The 20,672-nt window shown below is 39.3% G+C and overlaps 1 protein-coding gene across 7 annotated transcripts in view; it reads left to right on the forward strand.

Annotated features, from left to right (window-relative positions):
* Positions 1-20,672, forward strand: part of FOXN3 (forkhead box N3) — a 208,313-nt gene that overhangs the window by 176,359 nt on the left and 11,282 nt on the right. For 4 of the 7 annotated variants that reach the window (XM_033062310.1, XM_033062312.1, XM_033062309.2 and 1 more), the window contains 2 exons: positions 3,526-3,591; positions 14,466-14,574. In XM_033062310.1, coding sequence (XP_032918201.1) covers positions 3,526-3,591; positions 14,466-14,574 — 175 coding nt within the window. The remainder of the gene's footprint in view (positions 1-3,525; positions 3,592-14,465; positions 14,575-20,672) is intronic. The other 3 variants (XM_033062315.2, XM_033062316.2, XM_033062313.2) reach the window with 2 other exon arrangements.

The following is a 20,672-nucleotide window of genomic DNA, read 5'->3' on the forward strand; positions in this document are numbered from 1 at the left end:
CAAATTTGGTGTTTACTGTAGAAGACTCTGCTGACAAGGGGCGTGAACCTAAAATGCAGCAAGCAGAATTGTCGTGAGGTTCATACCACGGTTGGTATCATCTTAATGAAAAGAAGTTTTGCATTTAAGAGCAATGCTGGCCAAGACACCAGCAGGCTCACACTGCAAGGGGAGGTACTACAGTTGTAGTAGAGTTCCAGCCCCTTGATGCCTTTCATACCTTACAAGATCTTGTGAATGCTTAAGGTTTCTCCTAGGTCCTTTCTGGTACCGTGTGATGGACCCATGAGGGGCCAAGCACTGAAACTTCAGACTGTAGCATGAAGCACCAAACATACAGCTAGACTGCAGGGTGTTTGTTAGGAAGAACTGTGCCTGCTGGCAATTTTTGTCATTATTTTCTTACCACTCTCCAGTGTTGCCTGTTTGAGACTTTGACGTACTCCTTTGTACAATACCTGCAATCCTTCCTTTTCTTCATTATTCCTTCCCTCTTTCACAGGAAAGGCTGGACATCTGCTTTCCACTGACAAAGAATTAACAGTTCATGTATGCAGTCATTTCACCATTTACTTGAATTAGCAAAAAGAGCAACCAGAATGCATTCATTTAAATACTTAATTTTCTATATCCCAAAATCTGTATGTAGTTATTTTTAACCTGGTTTCCTAGGGAAAGATGTTCCTGCAATCAGGTTTCACTAACCACCCACTGTTAATAACTTCAGCAACCTTTGTGTTGCTCACAGACTTCGGGTAGGGCAGAGATCTCAGTTCTAAAGTCCACAGCTTCACGAACACAGGCCAGGTAGAAGGGACAAGATCCAGTTACCAGCTGGTGGAGATGCAGCAGTAAACAAGGTCAGGCCTTACAACTACAAATGAGAGCATCCACATGGAAGAGGCTTCAGAAGGACAGCAGTGGGGAAAGGGCCACCAGCGTGGGGGCACTGGTGGGGACCAGTGCCCAGCAAAGCCAGAAGTGCCAGTCCCATCAAAGGTGCCCTTCAGTCCCATGCCTTCGGTGCTGCTCCTCATGGCTACTTCTTGGCTCTTCTTGACACACTGCTCATGAGAATGCCTCCAAATTGACGAAAATTTGGCTGAGAAAGAATGTACCGGCTTTTCAATCTGCCTCTTTGTGTGGGCTCAGACAGCTGGCCCTCGGCCCTTGTCTCACTTGTGCACCAGTCGCTCCTTTTTCTTTTTTCCTTGCAGTAGGAAAACCCAAAGCACATTTTCCTGGATCCTACTGACACCACCATTCATGCATGCCTCTAAGCTCTCTTACCTCTGCCAAGGCATTATGGAATAGCTGTCTGGTTTCTTCAAGAATATACCAACAGAAAGAGAGCTAGGCACCATGGCAGGCATGGGTGAGCTTGAGACATGGCTATTCTTCGGGAGACAGCTGCTGCAGATGCCGTTCTGTGTCGTGGGCAGCTTGTGCTCATGTCTGACGTCATTGCAGAAACATTGTGGTACTGTTAGTGGTCCAAAGGCTAAGAACACACCTTTCAACAGAAACTGGTTGCATCAATTTTATCTTAAATCACAGAGTTTGTTACACAAACAAAACCCAAAGGCATCAGGAAATGTGCTTTTCCTAGTAGTGTTCTTTTATTCTTTCAGCAGCAAAATTCGCATTATGCTACAGTGTCATCCACTGAACTAAAACAAAATGAAATTTAGGAACAGCCAATAAACCAATGCTGAAGTTGTCTATATGGATTACGATACACTGAATTCAGCTTCTAACAATCTCCTGATTTTATTTTATGAAAAAGAGGGAAGAATTCTGGTTTGTTTTTATTTCTCAGGCTTTTTTGCTCTTTTGTCTTGCTTTTTAACATCAGATGGATTATTTGTCTTTAGTTTGAAAGCACGCCCTTGCTGTGTGGTGTGTGGATCCAATCTTGCAACATGGCACATATTTGGGAATGAAACTGTTGGGAAATGGCATTTTCAGCATACATAATTACAGCAGGAATGCTGCTTTTGGGGTATCTTCAGACTTGAAGATGAACATAAGTTGGTAACACTGCTTTTTCTTTGGAGAATGTTGACCTGTCCAGAAGACACAGGCACCTTTTATACTAAGCCTGCTTCTGCTGCTTCAGCTTCAGTTTGACACCCACTATACTTTTTCTCTGTTTCCTGTTTTAGCAATTAAATGATAGAGTAGTAGCTTTTAGAAGAGTGTTTGCAGCTATTCACAGAAAAGTAGTACATACTTAGACTAATAAAAAGTCGTTTTTTAATTCTGCAGTCAAGTGAATTCCTGTTTGGCTTAAGCAGATTTTGAAATCCTGTCTACGTCACTTGTATTGTTAGTAAATTACAGGGCTTTATACCACATCACATTACTGGGAATAGATTTGAAATATATAAAGATCAAAAATACAGATATTTTTAACAGCGGTAAGTAATTTTTTGTCATAATAACCAAAATAAAGTGCCGTGAAGCTATCAGTAGTAAATTAATTTTTTTGGTATGTAATTTGGTATAAATACCGACAAGCTGAAAAAAGCCCAAACAACAAATGCATACTCATTAGTCATTCAGTTTAGCAGCACAGAGGCAGCAGTCAGCCAGGGTGTACTTTTTTATGTCTGCTTCAATTGCACACTTCATTTATTTGGACATGGCATAGGCGGCTTTCTCTGTCACACAGCATCACTGCACGATTAGCAAGTTGTGCCCCAGGGCAGCTGGGACGCTTTGCTGGGGCAGATGTTCTTTTCAGCTTATTCAGTGGCCGTTGTGGGGTTGTTTACTGTTGTCATAGATACCTGCATTTCCATAGCAGCCGAGCTGTTGTATGTGAAGCAAGTGAATATAGTTATAAAAGGATCATATTTTGTTCTGTCTCTGTAACTTGCCATCTGTCAGTTGACTGTTCATGATGGATTCTGAAACCAATTTAAGAACAACAGCAGACAGCTGATAATTTTTGCTTATATTAAAATGACAATGGTCAAGGATGCAAATAAGTTGATGCTTCAATTAAATGTTAGTTTCCTTTTTTTTTGTTTCTTAATTGCAGCAGTTTATCTTCCAACACTTTTTTCAACTTTGAAATCTTCCTTGACAAATAGAAATGACCAAGTGTCTCCTTCTGTACTTGCTCAGGTATTCCTTGTGCTTTCCCACTCCTCAGCTGTCGGCTCATCCCTCTCTGTTACTTCAAAATTGTGATGTTGCACCTGCTTTCACAGATCCTTTGTAATGAAATCTAACTACTCTCTACAGAATTAAGCAGGGAATTGGTGAGGCTAACAGCAAAGGTATCATGCACACACAAGCACAAGTGTGGCTTGGTGACATAGATCACCGCTCTGTTTAATAGTTACAATGGGATCACATGCAAGTTTGGGGATAAATTTAATGCAAGGTCACCGAGCCCTCTGAGTAGTGAACTCTCATACCTTTTCACTTGGAGACGTGATGAAACCTGTAGTTTAGCAATGGGGGTGAGAAGATTAGCCCAGTGTAAGTAATGTATTTATTGGTTGATTTTTCCAGATCCTGACATTGATGCTGCCACTGCCATGATGCTTTTGAATACTCCCCCTGAGATACAAGCAGGTTGTGAGTAGATATTTCTATAGCATATAGCAACATAGACGTATAAAATTAATATTCTCTTTTATAAGTATACAGCATACCAGATAAAAAGGATGTAATAAAGAAATATAACTTCCCTTGTAGACCCTTGAACTTCCTTGACCTTACATGAGTATAATTTTGTGGTTCATATTACATTCTTTGTTACATGAATAATATTAATCCGTGATCTCTAATGTAAAAGAGAGGTTATTGTTATTCATGACATACACTTTAATGAGTAACATACTATTATCTATACTCATAGAAAGACCTGGGGCAACAGCCAGGAGAAAGGCAGGGAGAGAGAGAAAGAGAGCAAGAGAGTGAAGAGTACATGGCATATGGTTCTGTTTTCAGTTTGTTTTGATTTGACTCCTATCGTGTAAGTTACCACAGCCATCTGGATGCTTTCCATTCACTTGGGCACTGTTTCAGCTCCTTCCTTGCACACATCCTGCCCATTTTGCTTTTTTTTTGTTCTGACTGATGCAAGGTGGTACACAGGCGACAAGAAGCAAGGAGAGGTCTCGTTTCCTGCCAATACTGTCCTCCCTGTTTTGTGACCAGACCTAAGGTTTTAATGCTGTGTATTAACAGAGCACTGAAGAGGCCCAGACCCCCACTGTACTGGGCAGTGCAAATACTGCAGGAACCATCCTGCCCCAGAGTTTGCAGTGATGATGTTATAGGAATCCATAGTGGAATACAGCTGCAGAAAAACAGGGAATACAAGAAAACAAACACATCACTGGTCAGCAAGTGTGGTAGTAATGCCAAGTGACAGGCAACTCTAAAAAAATGAAGGCAGAAGTTAAAATGGAAACCATTACCAAGACTGTCTAGCATCACTGCTATTGTTCTAGCCTGGGCAACCAACTCCAAATTCCAGGGGAAGCCTTGATTTGCACTTTGTTACTCTGCCTGGGGAAGAGAGTCAATTACCATCAAAGCATTTCCCATGCAGCTGAGGAAGGCTATTGTCAGCCTGCTTTGTGACCCTGCCAGAGCAATGCTTCTTGAGAAGCTTCTCTCAGGAGAGCATGATGTACCAAGAAGCTATTCTAGAAAGAGAAGAGTGGTCCTTGCCTCCTCTCTTAAGCAGCTTTCAGGAACTATGTATGGTTAAAGGGCAAGTAATCCCTGCTGTGTGTAGGTAAGAAAAAGTACAGAATTTATTGGGAAGAGGAGGTTATGCTTGGACATAGTGGGAAGATTAAAATAATACGGTTTCCAAAGGACTACAGATTTAAAGAAGCCAGATTTGTGAGATGGAAAAGAAGGGGAAAGGAATTGGTATAGAATCAAAGTGCAGGGGTAAAATGGTATGTGGGAGAGGGAAGTGGACATGAGTAGTCCATGACTAGTAGTGCATGGAAAAGGATGGAGAAAACACAGAGTAATATGAACTTCTGGAGGCACTGGAGAATGGGAGGGGACTGCAGAAAAGAACAGGAGGAGATCCATAGTACTAAACATGTATTAGATATGCTGCAACTTTTTGTCATGTGGATGTGTTTGCCGTCATTGCAGTGCAAGTGGTTTGAAGACTTGTGCACTGCCATTTCGTAGACATTACAGTTGGATAGTTTTGGCTTACTGCTGTTTCATGTTGTAGAGGTCACTCTGAGGAAGGAAATTCTAGCCTCCTATGAGTTTGGCATATCTTGCCATCCTGTGTCACCTTCACCATGATCTCTTGTTGTAAGGATGTCAAAAGTGACAGGGAGATGGAAGCAAAAAGATGGCTCCACACTGACAGTGCTCCCTCCTTGATATCCACAAGTAACAAGACCTTCCTCTGTGTCCTTAAACTCAAATGCAGAGTCTGCTCAGAAGTTCCTGGATCTTTCTAGACACTGATAGAATTGCCAGGAGAAAAGGCTAGAAGTTTTTATTGTAACCTCAGAGGCTCTCTAAATTACAAAGGAGAAGTATTTTGGCAGATGTGTGAATGGATACCTTAAAGAAGTAAAGCAGCCTGTCCTATCAGTTGCAGTTGGGTCTCACTTATGTGCCATGTTAGGAAAATCTTAGGCATCTTAAAGCAAATTAATTGTTGCTCTACTTAAAGAAACAATTGCATGAAAAACAATCACACTTAAAATTAGTTTTTAAATAAAACGCAGGTTGGCTATAAAAGTTTCACTGCAATGTTGTGCAGCAGTTCAATCTCTGTTCTGTCAGTGGCTGCAGTGGTCTGTAAATCAAACTGGGAATTACCAGGGCAGTAAATGTGCTGATACCATTTACTCTGTTGAACACTGAGAGTTCTGTTCCTGTTATCAGACTGTGGTGTCATGTATGTGCACAAGGGCTGCAAAATGCCCTATCTTCTGAAGACAAGATTTGGAGAGTGAAGGACAGAGTCCATAGTTTGGCCACAGGTTTTAATGCCTGTATGAAACCCTCTTTTGGTCTGAGAGTCTGACTCTGAACATGCCACTTACTGACACAGCAAAGAGTCAGCTGGAGGCAGAACCTGAGGTCATTTCACCTTATAAGGACTTTACAACTCAGAGAGCTCAAAACTCTGGTCCATTAAGAGCTTTGCCTGTCCTACAGACATTTAACCATTGTAGTGACAAGTGGATACCTGCAAGGCAGACTGTGACCGAATATGCATTCATTTTCTATGGATGGTTACATGCATTGGCTTTTGAATTTGAAGACATCTTGGATTAAAAGCTGCTTCTCTAAGTGGTGTAAAAATCTATGTTCATCTAGGCAGCATGGGTACTAAAAGCATCTTTAGATTGAAGTTAGCTCCAGCAATTAGTCCAAGTCTTATTGAAATGTATACTGTTAATATGGTCTGTCAGAAGGGAATCCCATCTCAGTGGTATTAGAAAAGCCAGGGTAAACTATTCCTGCTTCCTGTGAGAGATTAATTAATTAGCTTTGCAGTTTTAAATGACCATTTAAAATTCCATACCTATTTGTGAAACAGTGCTAACAATCACAAACAAATTCTGAAATCAGCTTTTGTTTTTATATGAAATCTTGAAATGGTGTCTGACAAATGTTGCTTACCGTTTACCCCAATTTCATCATCCTTTAGTTTTCATTCAGAAAAACAAAAAGGCATAGTAAAAGAGTAAAATACTGTATTTAGGATTATTTTGTGTTTGTGTAGGTTTTACTGTATGGACTCATAAAACTGATTGTTCACATTTCTGCTGAAGGTTAGGAATATGCAATTATAGTAAGAGTGTTAACATCATAAATAATTTTCTCAATTATTAAGACTTGTCAGTATATTCACAAATACTTAATTGATTGTAACTAAAGGCAGAAATTTCAAAGTAGCCAGCTATGTACAAGTCACCAGGAGTTAAAGCATGCAAGATACTGTGATTTGCTAAGAGAGGGCATGTAGGAACATAGATTTAATACTTTTTGTGTCAGTTTATTGAAGTCCTTGTGTTTCATCAGGTTTTATAGGTTTGTGTTTGAAAAGAAACAGCAATTGAAACACCTGTTTCCTTTAGAAGCAGCTATCACAAGTTACAAATACTTGGGATACTTATTAGTAGTCAGTTCATGAATATTAGTTCCAAAATATTCAACTTGCATTGAAAACTGTATCTTGACCTGCAAGGCACTGAGTAGTCTGGGCCATCTTGGGCAAGTTGCAATTATGGACCTGTTTCCGTCGTGTGAATCTAATTTAGAGAGAGGACAGAAGGAAGCACGATGGTGAACAAATGGTAGAGCTCAGTTTAGAATTCGTGGGTACTAAATCAGTGAAGTCCATGAGTTAGTTTTCTTCACTTGCTTTTTTGTACAAACTTCAATTCTTACCAATATCTTGAAAGTGAGTATTACTACCTGCCATTCCAGCATAGTATTCCCTGTTCGTAAGAGTGTGGCATCCTGGGCATGTCATTGAGTCTTGACAAACCATGATGTTTTGCCATGATTAAAATGGAGATAGGTTTTAGTGCTTTTGCAGTGGATTTGAATTCCTGAGATTCAAGTCACTGAAAGCGTGTAAGTAGCAACACCTTCTTAATTGGTGAGGTCATTCTGAACTTTGAGCCACTTGCTTTTCTGGAGGTACGAGTAAAGAAGGAACTGTGTTAGTGTATGGCTGCTACTGCTAGTGAGCAGTGCTGTGGTCAGAGGGATTATCCTGGAAATATGATTTAATTCAAAAAGCTTCTTGGTGCTATTACACATAGCTTCACATTCATGCATAGTCCTTTGCCTGTTGCTGTGTAATTAATTTGTGAATTGCACACAAATGCAAGTACATTGCTCAGCTTAAAGTTTTGCTCTGCAAACAGCTATTAAACAGTGCTCACAGAAAGGTTTTGGGTAGAAACCAGGAAACTGAGAGTCTTCCCAGCTCTGACATCCATCTTCTGGTTTTAGTACTGCTCATCACTACTCACTTGGTTGGGTTGACTAGAAAAGGGTGGCCTTCAGAAAACTTAGCAGCACTGGTTGTGTGGGTGGTTCCTGATAGGAGACTGAAGTACTCTGGTAGAGATGTTTAGGAAGATATGAGCATGGAGTTTTGCTGGGTGCTTCTTAAAAAATAGGTTTTCCAGGGTTGAAACCAGTGTCACTGATTTGGAAGTCTTTACTAATCTTCGTTTTCAAAGATATTTAGGTGGAGTAGTAATTCTCTAAAGAGATAAACTTTATCACTACACTTCTAAAATTGTATCCCAATGAAATTTGCTTTTTAAACTAATGCATGTACATAGTGTATGAACAAGATACATATACAGGAATCAAGACCAAAAAAAATTGCTTTAATGACAGTCAGAAATTCTCCAAATAGGATAAAATAGAACATGCTGTCTTGTTGGGACATTTTTATTGTACATGAAACTTGATAGCTGTAATGTTCTATTTGTACCGCTTATGGGCAAGTCACTTATAACTGAGACAGCTTCCAGCCTAACTTTGAGTGTCAGAAAATGATAAGTCATTGAGAGTAAAATGTTTCATGAAGCTATTTTTGCTGACAATTTTGTATCAAAGCAAAAAACTAGGAAAATGTATTTTCATAATGTTTAAACTTTCTGTTGCTGAGTTTTGGTTGGGATTTTGTTTTGGTTTGTTTTACTCTGGTGTTTAATATTAAGACATTAAAGGGATGAAATAAATTTGGAAAGAAGGCTTACTTTTATTAAATACTTTCTACTTCTTTCTCTGTACTCCTCATAATATTTTTAGAAAAAATATGAGTGTGATAGAATTATCGGGATACATTTGTCTCCCCCACCTTAATTTTTGTTTAGAATAAATGGCTTGTTGGTTGCATCCTAGATTCGCAGTTTGTAAGGGCTACAAGAGTATTGAATTTAAGAGCTATTAAATTGTCTTTGAGCAGTAAGATACAAGTTGGGTAGATGTCATCAAAAGTGTGCCTGGGATAAGATAGCTGAATAAAGTTACACATTTGGCAGAAAACATTTGCTTTTGGCAATTTCTAATGTCCCATCCACTATACATCATCAACAATTTCCTACTTTCAGTTCTTGTAGCCTGATATAAAGAATTGTACTAAACACTGTGCTGAGGGAAAGCTTGGCAGAAAAGAGCTGAAGCTGACAGATACTAGCTGAAACTCAGTACCTCTTGTCTATAATGATTTCTTCTGTGCTGCAAAAGCTGGGTCAGGGGAGAGAGCCCTGAGATCGATGCATGTGCCATATGATGACAGAAGAAGCAAAGAACCAGTCTATCCCTACAGGATACTCTCACACATTCCACTTCTTTAACATTCATCAGTAAATACGATTCATTCTTCCTTGCTAAGTATTGGCTACCTTGAGCTTGACAGTTTAATTAAGTGTATGTTTGTTTCTGAGATCACACAAAGAAAATGTTTTTTACTCAATTCATTGTGATTGACAACAAATCTCACTCCTTGATTATACTTCATTTATCTTTCCCATGCCAATGTTTAACCAAGAAGTTAGTTTCCTCTTCTAGTGAGCTGTTGGGGTGTCAGTGTGTCTGGGCACTGTCCATTGCTTCCTCCTTCTTTTGCACTTCAGTTTTACCAGATTGCTAAATTGTTTGTTTGACAATCAAATCTTCAGGGAAGGAGCCAGTCTGACAGGTTTTCTGGCACTGTTGTAAGATCTTGGATGAGGTGGTTATCTGAACCAGCACGGGACTTGATTCACCTGCACACACTTGCAAGTAAGAGATCAGGGGTGTGCAGTCTGTTGAGAGATGTGATGAAAGATGTCCATAGTTGGAATAGTCTACTCAGCTAATGTACACACAAAAGCGTGCTCTGGATTAAAATAGTCCTGCACTGGCTGTGATCATGTAACCCTGTACTTACTTCCCACCAACAGACCCTGAGTACAGGCTACAGAACAACCCTAGATTTTTGAAGGGCTTCTGTTGGATTCTTTTAACACTGTGTGAACATAGTGCCTTGATGGATTCAGATTATGATATGTCCTCCTAAATGTCATTCACTTCATTGTCTGTTAAACTATAGCATGAAATTTCACTACAAAAGGAAGTTTTTCCCCCCTCTGGAGAATTTCAGAGGTGTAGTCTTGATTTTTGACATTGGATGCATTGCTTTGCTCTCCAGAGTTAGCCAGTGGAGACTCAGCTGGCTGAGTCTACTCAGGTTGTGAAATTCCACCACAGCAGCATGAGATCCAAACTAATTTCTGCATTCATGCAGCAGATTAGGGGCAGATTCTCGGTAGACAGTTTACTTCAATTAATGTGCTTCCTGGGTTTAAGTTTCCTGAGAGCAGAGTAGACCCTTGAAAACATAGCAGTGGTGAAAGTTGAAAGGTGAATAATGATTTTGTCATTTCAGACTCTTTGTATTTCAGTGGGAACATTTTGTGGAAAAGGAAACCTTCATCAAAGAGATGCACAGGTTTTCTTGCATTGTTTTCTTGAGCTGAGTTTCTCAGACATAAACGGCTTTCGGCACTTGAGCAGAAAAGGTGTAAATTACATTTCACAGTTCTGCCTAGGAATTGGGAACCTGTAACCTGCCTGTACTGTTGGTTAAAGAAGCATTAGAAGAGAGAGGTCAGGACTATAAGGTGTTAGTCCAGATTGGCACTGATTGATGATACGGCTTGGAGCAAATTATCTTACCTCCACACTTTGAGTCTTCAATCTAAAATATAGGTATCTCACCTCAAAGGATGGGTTTGAAACATAATTAAAGCTTGTATGGCGTAAATATATCTTTGGAATAAAAACACCACATAATTTCCAGTAAATAATCCACAACCCTTCAAAAGCACCAAGATGTAGAAATAATTCCTTGAATATAAGTAGCTATCATACAGTCTGCACAAAGACTGGAAGACTGTGGGTACCAGGGACAGTGTAATAGCAGTTTATGTATGTAATCCTTTTAAAATTAAGTAATTGATACTATTTTTTGCAAGGATCGGTTTTGATGCTTTAAAGGCTCTAAGTAGAGATGAATGAGCAAGGAAGATCAATCTTACTGTGGCACATTGGTCATGTGGATAACTAGAAACTTTTACTACTGAGATATTTTAATCCTGCTTTTCATTTTAGGTTTAGAGTGCAACAAAAGCTGATTTGCCAGCAAGTTGAGATGTTGGGGTTTTTTTTCTTTTTGGTTCCATATATTTCCTGAAAGGATACACTAAATAGTCCAGTGTCCTTCTTCAGTGATCCCTTGCATACAGCCTTTCTGTTTGTCTGACTGAGTGATGTAGTGCTTTTGCTGAAATATAATTCAGAGACTGAGGAAAAAAACCCAAAAATCAGTAGTAATAACAGTGCTGTTGCAAGCTGAAATAGTTATTGAATTCTGAGTGATGAATTCATTATACAGAGCTGTGATATATTTTAGAGAAAAGTTAGAATCACAGAATCATGGTTAAGGCCTGATAGTCTTATTGAAGACTTTCAGTGAATGGTGGCATGAGGCACAGACTGGCCATGATTGAGGTGAATTTCATAGGCAGGACAAGAGAGACCAAGTTGTCTCTTAGGGGTATTTTTATAAGACAGCAAACTTTTGTGTTTTCTATGTTTACAAACATTTGTAACTTCTTGAAGGAAATGTGTGGAGAAAAAGAAGGAGAGAGTGTGTGTGAGTGTGTGAGTGTGTGTGTGTTTATGTGGCAGTGTTTTAAATGTAAAGCTTCCTGGGTAGCACTCTGTGACAGACAAACCTGCAAAGGAAGAATGGGTTCCAGCAAGGGTGTCAGTGTATAGAAATCCTAAGTTGTGAGACTTGGCAGTGTAATTGATATAGATATAGGTATAGATACATATGTAGGAGTTCAGGGAAAAAAGGAAACTCTGAAGAGATAAAGAAGGAAAGACAGAAGCTAATTTTGAGAATTGGTGGGGAAACAAACAGGTTGTTCTAAAGAGGCAATGGTAGTTGTCAATAAGGGAGAGAGTTGGAGAAGAAAAGGAATAAAATAAGCATCAGTTAACTCTGCCAGCAGACTGGGATAATTAGGTAACTGACAAGAAGAGTTTGGGCATCGAGGAGCCTGTGGCTCTCTTTTTGCAGTAGCACTTTCAGTATGTTTGCTTTGAAATTTGACAATGTATATTTTGATAGTATCCATAGCTAAGTAATGTTCTGTATATATGCATAAATGTTTCATTTCAGTATAAAACTATGGTTTGTATCATAGTAAGGAGAAAATTCACAGATCTTTCTCAGTCAAAACTCCTGGTTCTTTTTTTTTGATGGGACTTCGTAAACATAGAGAAGCCATACCATGTAACACAGTATAAAATCTGTCCCTCTTAAAAGTTTGTGGGAATAACCATGCCCAATGGAAATTACGTCTTTTTATTGGTCTTTCAGTATTCAGTTTATCTGTTGCTTTGAATTTACCTGTTACCTTTGCATTTTAGGTTAGCCATATCCTTGAGCAGACTGCTTTTCTTTCATGACACTGGTGTTTCAACCATCTCAAAGTCATACTGTTGAAACAAATACAATAAGAAATGCAGCTTTTTGAGTTTTAACATGATAATGTTCCTCTACAGTATCTACAAACCAGAACATCAGAGCAGCAAAAGCCTTAGAATGTCCCCTGAGTAAAAGAGGTCTGATTGATTCCTCATAAACTAGCAATGAAGGAAAAAATTTAGAGAGTAGTGAGGTATAAATAGCAACATGCAATTTTAAAATTATTCTGGTCATTGAAAGCTGACCTAAGTTGTTATAAACTAGGTTCTGTAATTTTAGCCATTTGAGGCTGTACTTAAGCACCTAAATATAACTGACCTGTTCTTCAAAGGTGCTCAAAAGCAAGAGTGGGTGTAACACAGTGACAGGATTTGATCAGGGAAGTGATGTGCTGTCACAAGCAGGAGGAAGAAGATTGTTTTCCCAGAAGTAATATGTGTGGTCTGGAGTGTAATAAGGTGAGCACCAGGACAGCAGGAGGGGAGGTGTTGATCTGGCTTGATGTTTGCAGGAAGTTGAAGTGTACCTCAACAGCTTAGAACTAACATACTTCTGAGCCTATACTCCTCTGACTCAGAATAGTATTTTGGAGTGTGAGTATTTAAAGTTGGGCATGTAAAGTATATGTGTTGATTCTGAATAATTTTTCTAGTCTCTGTGTAATTTGTTCAAAAATAAATTCTGTGGGTGTATGTAAAGTAATACAGTTTACATTTATCTTATATGTGTTTATATAATACATGTATGTTTTAAAATATATAAAAAGAATAATGATCATCATTCTCTTTCTGGACATACCCTGTGGGGGGAAGTTATGGTATGAGTGATGACTTATAGTAAATAGGATGTGTGTGAACTGGCTGACTGTGGATGTTCAAGAAGTGAGTTCAGGTGGAGGCTGTAACAAGGTTACTGTTCCAGCCTGAAGGGACATAATAGCAGTGCAAACAAATGCCATTCTATGCAAGTAGGTCCTTGGTAAAGGCCTAGGCCAAGAATTGTGTTTGGTACTCCTGCGTCTTACAGTGAAGGAGGAGAATCCTGAGCCTCCCCTTGTTTTGGTGGTGCCTGGGTAGTGCTTCTCTGCTACTTGTTCAGCTGTCTGTCCTGAGTTGAGCAGTGTACAGAAACATACCTGGGTAGAAAACAAGTTGTAGATTAAAATCTTGTTGGCCAGAGCTGCGGTTTTTAATGTAGAACCAAGATGATTGGCCCAGTGAAATGTCCTGTCTTGTAGTGGTCAGTACCTACAAGTTTGGTGTCAGTGGCATCAGCCTATGATGGCTGAGAGAGGCTGGCTGTGACCTGACCATGTGCAGGGGCACAGGGCTGCTACCAGGCTGCGTGGCAGGGTCATTGATGGCCAGAGACAGGGCCTAATTAGTGCTATGGAGATAATGCCTTTTTAGCCTCTTCTCTTTCTCTTCCTGACAAATACATATTTGTAGTTCATATTTTGTTTTGCAGAGATAGGGGGCCAAGATATTGCTCCTCAGAAACTAAACTGGGATGATAAAAAGCTGTCAGCTGTGATCTTGCCATGATGCACTTATGTTCTGTAAGGGGTCATTGTTTCTTTTTGTAGACAAAATAGTTAAATCTGTGCTTATAGCTGGTGTTCACTCTAAGAACATGCATTTGCCACAGAACAGCAAAACAAAGGTGATTCATTTGTACAAGGAATGATCTACAGCAGCTAGGTCAGGCAGTGGCTTTGGCAAGCCATGTTATCGTTGTTTGCCATGAAAATAGCTTTGGAAATAGAATGGCACTCGGAAGACTCGAGGCTGAGATGTCCAAGGTAAGCAGTGTACTACACGAGCCTCTCTCATGGTTTCTCAGTACATTGAAGAGCTTAAGTTCCACATGTTGCTCCTGTAGTTTTCCAACTTTTCCTTTAGAAGAAAAAACATTCTATGTTTTGTTTTGTTTTTAGTTCCTTCGGGAGTGATACAAAATGGAGCTCGAGTACTGAGTAGAGGAATATTTCCTGGAGCCAGGCCATTGCCAATCAACCCTATAGGGAGCATGGCTGTCGCAGTAAGGTAAGAGTGGATCATTGTGCGATCTGTGTGAAATAAGTTAGTATTTTGCAGAAAATGTAAAAGTATGTGTAAGCTCTGGTAAACAGGTATTTTGCTGCTTGCCAATGCTTCTGGGGTTCTAAATGAAATAAAATTCTGCCACCTAAAATTCTTGGGGTATCATCTTTTGCAAACTAGTCATGACATATCTGTATGTTGCACGGTGGTTTGTGAAAAGCAGTTTTATTTTCATGAGCAAATTGCAGACAGTTTGTGGGGAAAACCTCCTATAGTGGCCTGTTTTTCTAAGTGCAAATGCTTTTTCCTACTCCTCCCCTCTCTCCCTTTTCTTAAAGACTTTTGCCTGGATTAAATACCAGAGAGAAGAGTATCAATAATATTAAAGCAAATCCTGAAAGCTATTTGAACATACAGCTATCATTTTGTTATTAACTTAGGTCTTTGTGAGGCAGTTTCTTTCAGTTTTATTTCAAGGTTATACTGAAACATTCAAGGGTAAAATGTTGGTTTAGATACTCAACTATCAGGAAGCAGGGCAGTAAGAGACATCTAGTGATGGCAGTAGGAACTGTGGTTCAGTGGTTTGTTTTGCTTAGAGGAGTGCTACTTTATTGGTGGAAGAACAGTTTGCCTAGGGTGTAGCTCCATTTTCAGTCAGTCATGACAGAGATTAATTTGGTCAAGTGTACTGCCATTGCCCTCCTCTTTCAGAACTCTCAGTATCTGCAAAAGCTATTTCAGCTCAGGCAGTTGGGTATTCTGGGTGGGGTTTCATAATTAGTGCTGACCTCACTGTACTGCGCTGTTCCAATTGCACTCTCTTTTCTCAGGAAAGGGCTGCAATGCCCTTAAAGTATCTTGGTAGGTCTTATTCCATTACTTTTTACATGGGGGTTTTTTATTTTTTATCCTTTTTCAGAATCAGTGTCTTGCCCTTTGGGTGAAGTATTTCCATCCAGCAGATGGAGAGAAAGACAGAGAGAGCCTATGACATTCATGTACTCTTGATGCTTAAAATGCATAGAGAGGAAGATACTAATTGAAATAAAATCCATGTTTTTTGATGAGCAAGTTCTTCAGCTGTTATTCCCATTTGCTACACTGAAGGGATGCAGCCCCAAGGGTCATCCTCCAGAATTCTGCAGAGTTCCCGTCCATCCCTCTTTACCACAGCTTGGCCTTGCTAGCAGCAGGGGTCAGCTCTCTCCACCAGCTTTGCCACTAGCTTTACCCAGGACTTGTATTCTGCTCCAGTGGGGATTGCACAGCCATGGGACTACCGGATCATTAATTATATGTAATTTTTATGAGGTTTTCAAGCTAAAGAGAGTGCATAGTGGTCTCAATATTCTCTCTGGAGCTGTATCTGTATTTCCTGCTTTGACTGTTTCATAATCAGAATTGACTCACAGAAGAGATAGAACTGTTTTACTTCCAGGCCCTTGAAAACTTAGTTCTGTGTAGGCATCCTCAAATTGCTGTGCTGTAAAGTTGTATATAGTTAAATTTTACGTGTTTTCAAAGGACTATTTCTCATGTTTTTTTCCCAGCGGGTAGGGAACAGGATCTTTACCAGCTACCTGTTAATGAAGAGATGGGAAATTAGGGATTTACCCCTCCCTTGCTTATGTTCTTTTTACTCTATCTCACAGAAAAGCATTTATAATTAGTCAATGCAGACATTTCTGATTCTTTTTGTTCTCTTCTCCAGCCTTAGGCAGTATTAGAAATAGCTTGCTATGAATATATTCCTGATGTGCATAATGTCTGCTCATATTTAAAATCTCCTGCAATATCCCCTCTTTTAATTCTTGAAAGGCAGAGGGAAGCACAGACAGGAGGCTTTGAAAGCTTTTGAGAAGTTAGGGGACTCTCTTCAACAGAGCAAGTTCAGCAGGCAGTTTTGTCTTGTTTCCCTCAGGGATAATACGATTCAGAATTTCTTTAGGAAGAAGATCAATCTGGATTCACAGTGCCTCATAGAACATAATCTGGTCCTCTTAAAAGTGGATACTTCTGTTATCAATTCCTGTTAAAATAACGCTGTTTCTTGGTACCAACCCCTCTCCTCAAATACACAAGACTAAATAGGACCTGTCATGTTGAGCTTTCATGGCGTCTCATGAGAATAACTTCTGCTTATAATGTGCAGCAGGGGAAATTTACCACAGCATCCATGCAGCCTTATTTTGCAATTTAGGAGTAGGTGGATTGCTCAGATTGAGCTGTCATTCCTGCACAGAGGATGATGGTCCAGTCAGGCTGACAGGGAATGTTTTCGGATCTGTTTAGGTGCAGGGAGGTTGATTTTCTCCACTAGTTTTTACCAGGAGAGAGGTCTGGGCAGTCATGGGAGGTGGTGCAGTCTCCTGTTAAGTTTTCTGCTGAAATTGTGTGCTTCTGCCTACATATTGAGAAGCCAGATAGCTTCTTTCTAAGATTTTTTAAATCAAATGTTTGTTTTCGTGAGAAGTGGTCCTTTGATGCTGTAAATGAAAGGCCTAAAGCCACCTGAAATGGTAGCTTTTTTCATTCTCATAGGGGACCATTGGCATTTTTTTGGTAGCATATAGTTGCATAATAAATTAAACCTCTTAACTGTTTTTCTTTAGTTACCATATGTAGAAATCACAGGTGCTGTAAGATGCTGGTCTTCTGTTGGCATTTCCTTGCTGTCTGAGCTGTTTATTTCATTTTGTGTCCTATTTCCTCAATATCTTAATGGTCTTTGGTTTAGTTGTCCCCCAAGCTGGTGCAAATAACTTGCAGTATGTTGTCCTATTGTGCAGTGCCATTAGTGCCAAAACACAGTAACAAAATGTTTGGTCTTGGGTTAAATTTACAGTTGTAATTAGATGGGGTGTTTTGACTAATCTGTTATTCAGAAAGGAGGCCAAAACTACAGCATTGGACTAAGAAGCTGAAATCCTTGATTTCTGATTGTGTTAACTCCCATAAATAGAAAAGTTTACTGTTCTGTTAATCTTCAATAGTGTGACTGAATGCATTGGCCTATTTTGTTCATGCACAAGGTATCAATGTGTTGCTCTTCCCTTGTAATTACATGTAATTACTTTATATTTTATATATAAAATGAAGTACAATTGAATTAAGTACTTTGGGTTAAGAAACCCTCCTGAAAATTATTTAACAAATATGACTTTCCATGAATAAAGAATTGCAGTTGATGAGATTATCATTATTTTGTAGTGCATTTGGCTTAAATTGCACAAATAGACCTTTCATTCCAGACTAATCTACAAATGGAAAGGCATCCCACACTATTTTTACTTTGAAAATCATCCTCTGGTGTTAAATCTCCACAGCAGAGCGTAATTGGATGTGTTTTGACAGTAGCTTTTTATTTACTTTATTCACACCACTTTTAGCTTGTTTACCATCCCCATTTTCCATGTAGTGGCTGACAAGTCTAAGACCCACCCAAAAACAGCAGGGAAAAATAACGCTTCAAAGCTGCACAGTGTGTAGCATGTCTAGCATAAGATCCATCGTATTTTGGGGATATTTTTGGCAGACCATATCCCTATATAGTTCCCTGAGAGAATCTGAAAGCAAATGCAGTGATAGTCTGGATATGTAGAAAAGAAAATACTGACTGACAGAGGTATTCAGTGAAAGTAAGCAAAGCCAGTAGTTCCTTACGTGCAGCAAGGAGCTGGTTGTGAAAGTGAGCTCTTGCTCTTCCTATCATCATCCATTGGAAAATATCTTTTAAATGTTTTCCTAGGAGGACTTCTGCATTGCTTTGGTAGGAACAGCATTTGTCAGAGTGGTCAATGCACGTGACATTCACGTGTCTTGACAAGGTGCACAAAGATCTTACCGCATATAATCACCTTCCACAGGAGTCAGGTATTACCTGTTACATCAACCATTGGGAAGAGCACAAGCTTGGAAGTAGATCTAACATTTGAGATTATGTAACGTCAGTTTCACCATGATTGTGATTTTCTCCAGTTATCCATAGTGTGTGGGTGGTTTGTGACTATGTCCAAGTTCTGCTGCCCTGCAGTAGAAATACTAAGCCTAAGCCTCTCGTCTGCCTAATGTGGACAGATCCACTGAGGAGAGGTTGATGGAAATTCACCCCACAGAGAACCTTACTAGCTGTTTAGCATAGGCCTTGTAATTTGGTTCAGGTTATTTTGCAGAAGATATTTTACAAAATATCCTCGGTAATTTAAAAAAAAAAAATCTTTTTATGCTGCATATGCCTAGGTAATAGGTTTGATTACTTTTGGTACTGTTTGTTAGAAATACCTTGGGTTTTAAATTACTGCAGGTTAAAAATAAAAATTACTGGGAAATTACATCCAATTCTTCTTCACCAAATATTTGTACTTTCTCTGTCTCAGTTTTGTCTGGGATGGAGTTAATTTTCCTAATAGCCAGTACAGAGCTGTGTGTTGACTTTCGTGTAAGAATAATGTTGATAATATGCTGATGGTTTAGTTGCTGAGCAGAACTTGTCCCAAGTCAAGGACTTTCCAGTTTCCCATGGTCTGCCAGTGAGCTGGTGCACAAGAGGCTGAGAGGGAGCAGGGGCAGGGCAGATGACCTGAACTGGCCAAAGGGATATTCCATACCACAGAGCATAATCTGGAGAGTTGGCAGGGAGGAGCTGATCACTCCTGAGGGATGGGTTGAGTTGGGAGAAGTTGTGTTGTACATCCCTTGTCTTTCTTGTGTTTTATTCCCCTTTTTGTTACCTCTCTTGTCGTCATCTTCATCATCATTGTTGTTACTGGTTTTGTTATTATTTACTTTATTTCAAAGTGTTCGTATCTCAACTCATGGTTACCTTTTTCCAGTTCTCCTCACAATCCCACCTGGAGCAGGGAAGAGCAGGCAGCTGCATAGTTGCTGGCTGGGGTTAAACACAGACATTCTCAAGGAACATCACAATTACCTGTAAATTGCAAACAGGCTTCCCAAAGAATTTCCCTCAGTAAAAAAATACTTCTATTCAAGTTTCCAAGATAAAATTTTTCTTCTTAATAGGGAAAGCAAGTGCACATGCACTGGCAGAGCTTCCTTGATTGTGAGGAATAAAAAGAAATCAACAAAAAACTATCACAAAAAGCAAAAAAAACACCTGAAAATGCAACACTAACAAACCCTACCTACTTCATCATGAGTAGATTTTAAAATACCTGTTCTTCTGCTGTTAATGCCACAGTTCCTTATGCAGCTCCTGATCACTGGGGCATGATAAGAATGAGTTTTGTGTTTAACCTTATCTGAAGATAGAAAATAATTATTTAGAAATATTTGCACTTTATAGGGCAATTACCAGATTATTCGTTGGGCATAGCTTTTATTATTGTAACTTTATTTCTCATGCTGACTTTATTTTTGCTTCCGTTTTCCTCCCTTGAAGCAGCCATTCAAGCAGTGATTAAATAAAACAAACATAAGAAGCATGTGCAGAGTAGATGTCAAAGCATAAGTAGAATTATTGTCATTCACTTACATTCTGTGTGAATTACTTTTTTTTCTTAGATAAAGGAATTGGTAGGTATTTCCTTCCGTAAATTCTTAATTGTATCTTCATAGTGCTTACCACTGGCATGATCAGCTTAACAAACCCCAGATCATCCCTGTTGCATTTCTGTCTGCAGCTGTAACAGGCAGCATGATTTATCCCTTGGGAGCCAAAGGAATTCTTTAGTAAATAAAGGACAATAATGCTGACTAACTTGATTATTCTTTCTTTGCAAAATGCACAGAGCTCCATTTGTCTTGATTTCAGATCTGCTGCTGATACTGCTGGCAGTTCATGAATTGTATTTACTGTGGTCCTTTGCATACAACTTTTCTCTGAAGTACCTTTATAAGAGCTTCTGTCACTATTGCGAGCAACTCACTCTTGACTTTTAACTCAGTAACCCCTGACAGAATCTCATCGTAGAGCAAGTGAGCACCACTTACTTTTCTTATGCTTCCTCATCCTTCTGTCTGCTGGTCTGTAGTGGTTTTAAGAAGCAGTTCAACTAGATGTTGCCAAAAGTTGTGACTAAACCGAATTTCCCTTTGAAATAAAAAAGTGGGTTTTTTTAAGCAAACCTGGGACATGT

This window comes from Catharus ustulatus, chromosome 6, assembly GCF_009819885.2.
Source record: "Catharus ustulatus isolate bCatUst1 chromosome 6, bCatUst1.pri.v2, whole genome shotgun sequence".
In the NCBI taxonomy this organism is placed as follows: Eukaryota; Metazoa; Chordata; class Aves; order Passeriformes; family Turdidae; genus Catharus; species Catharus ustulatus.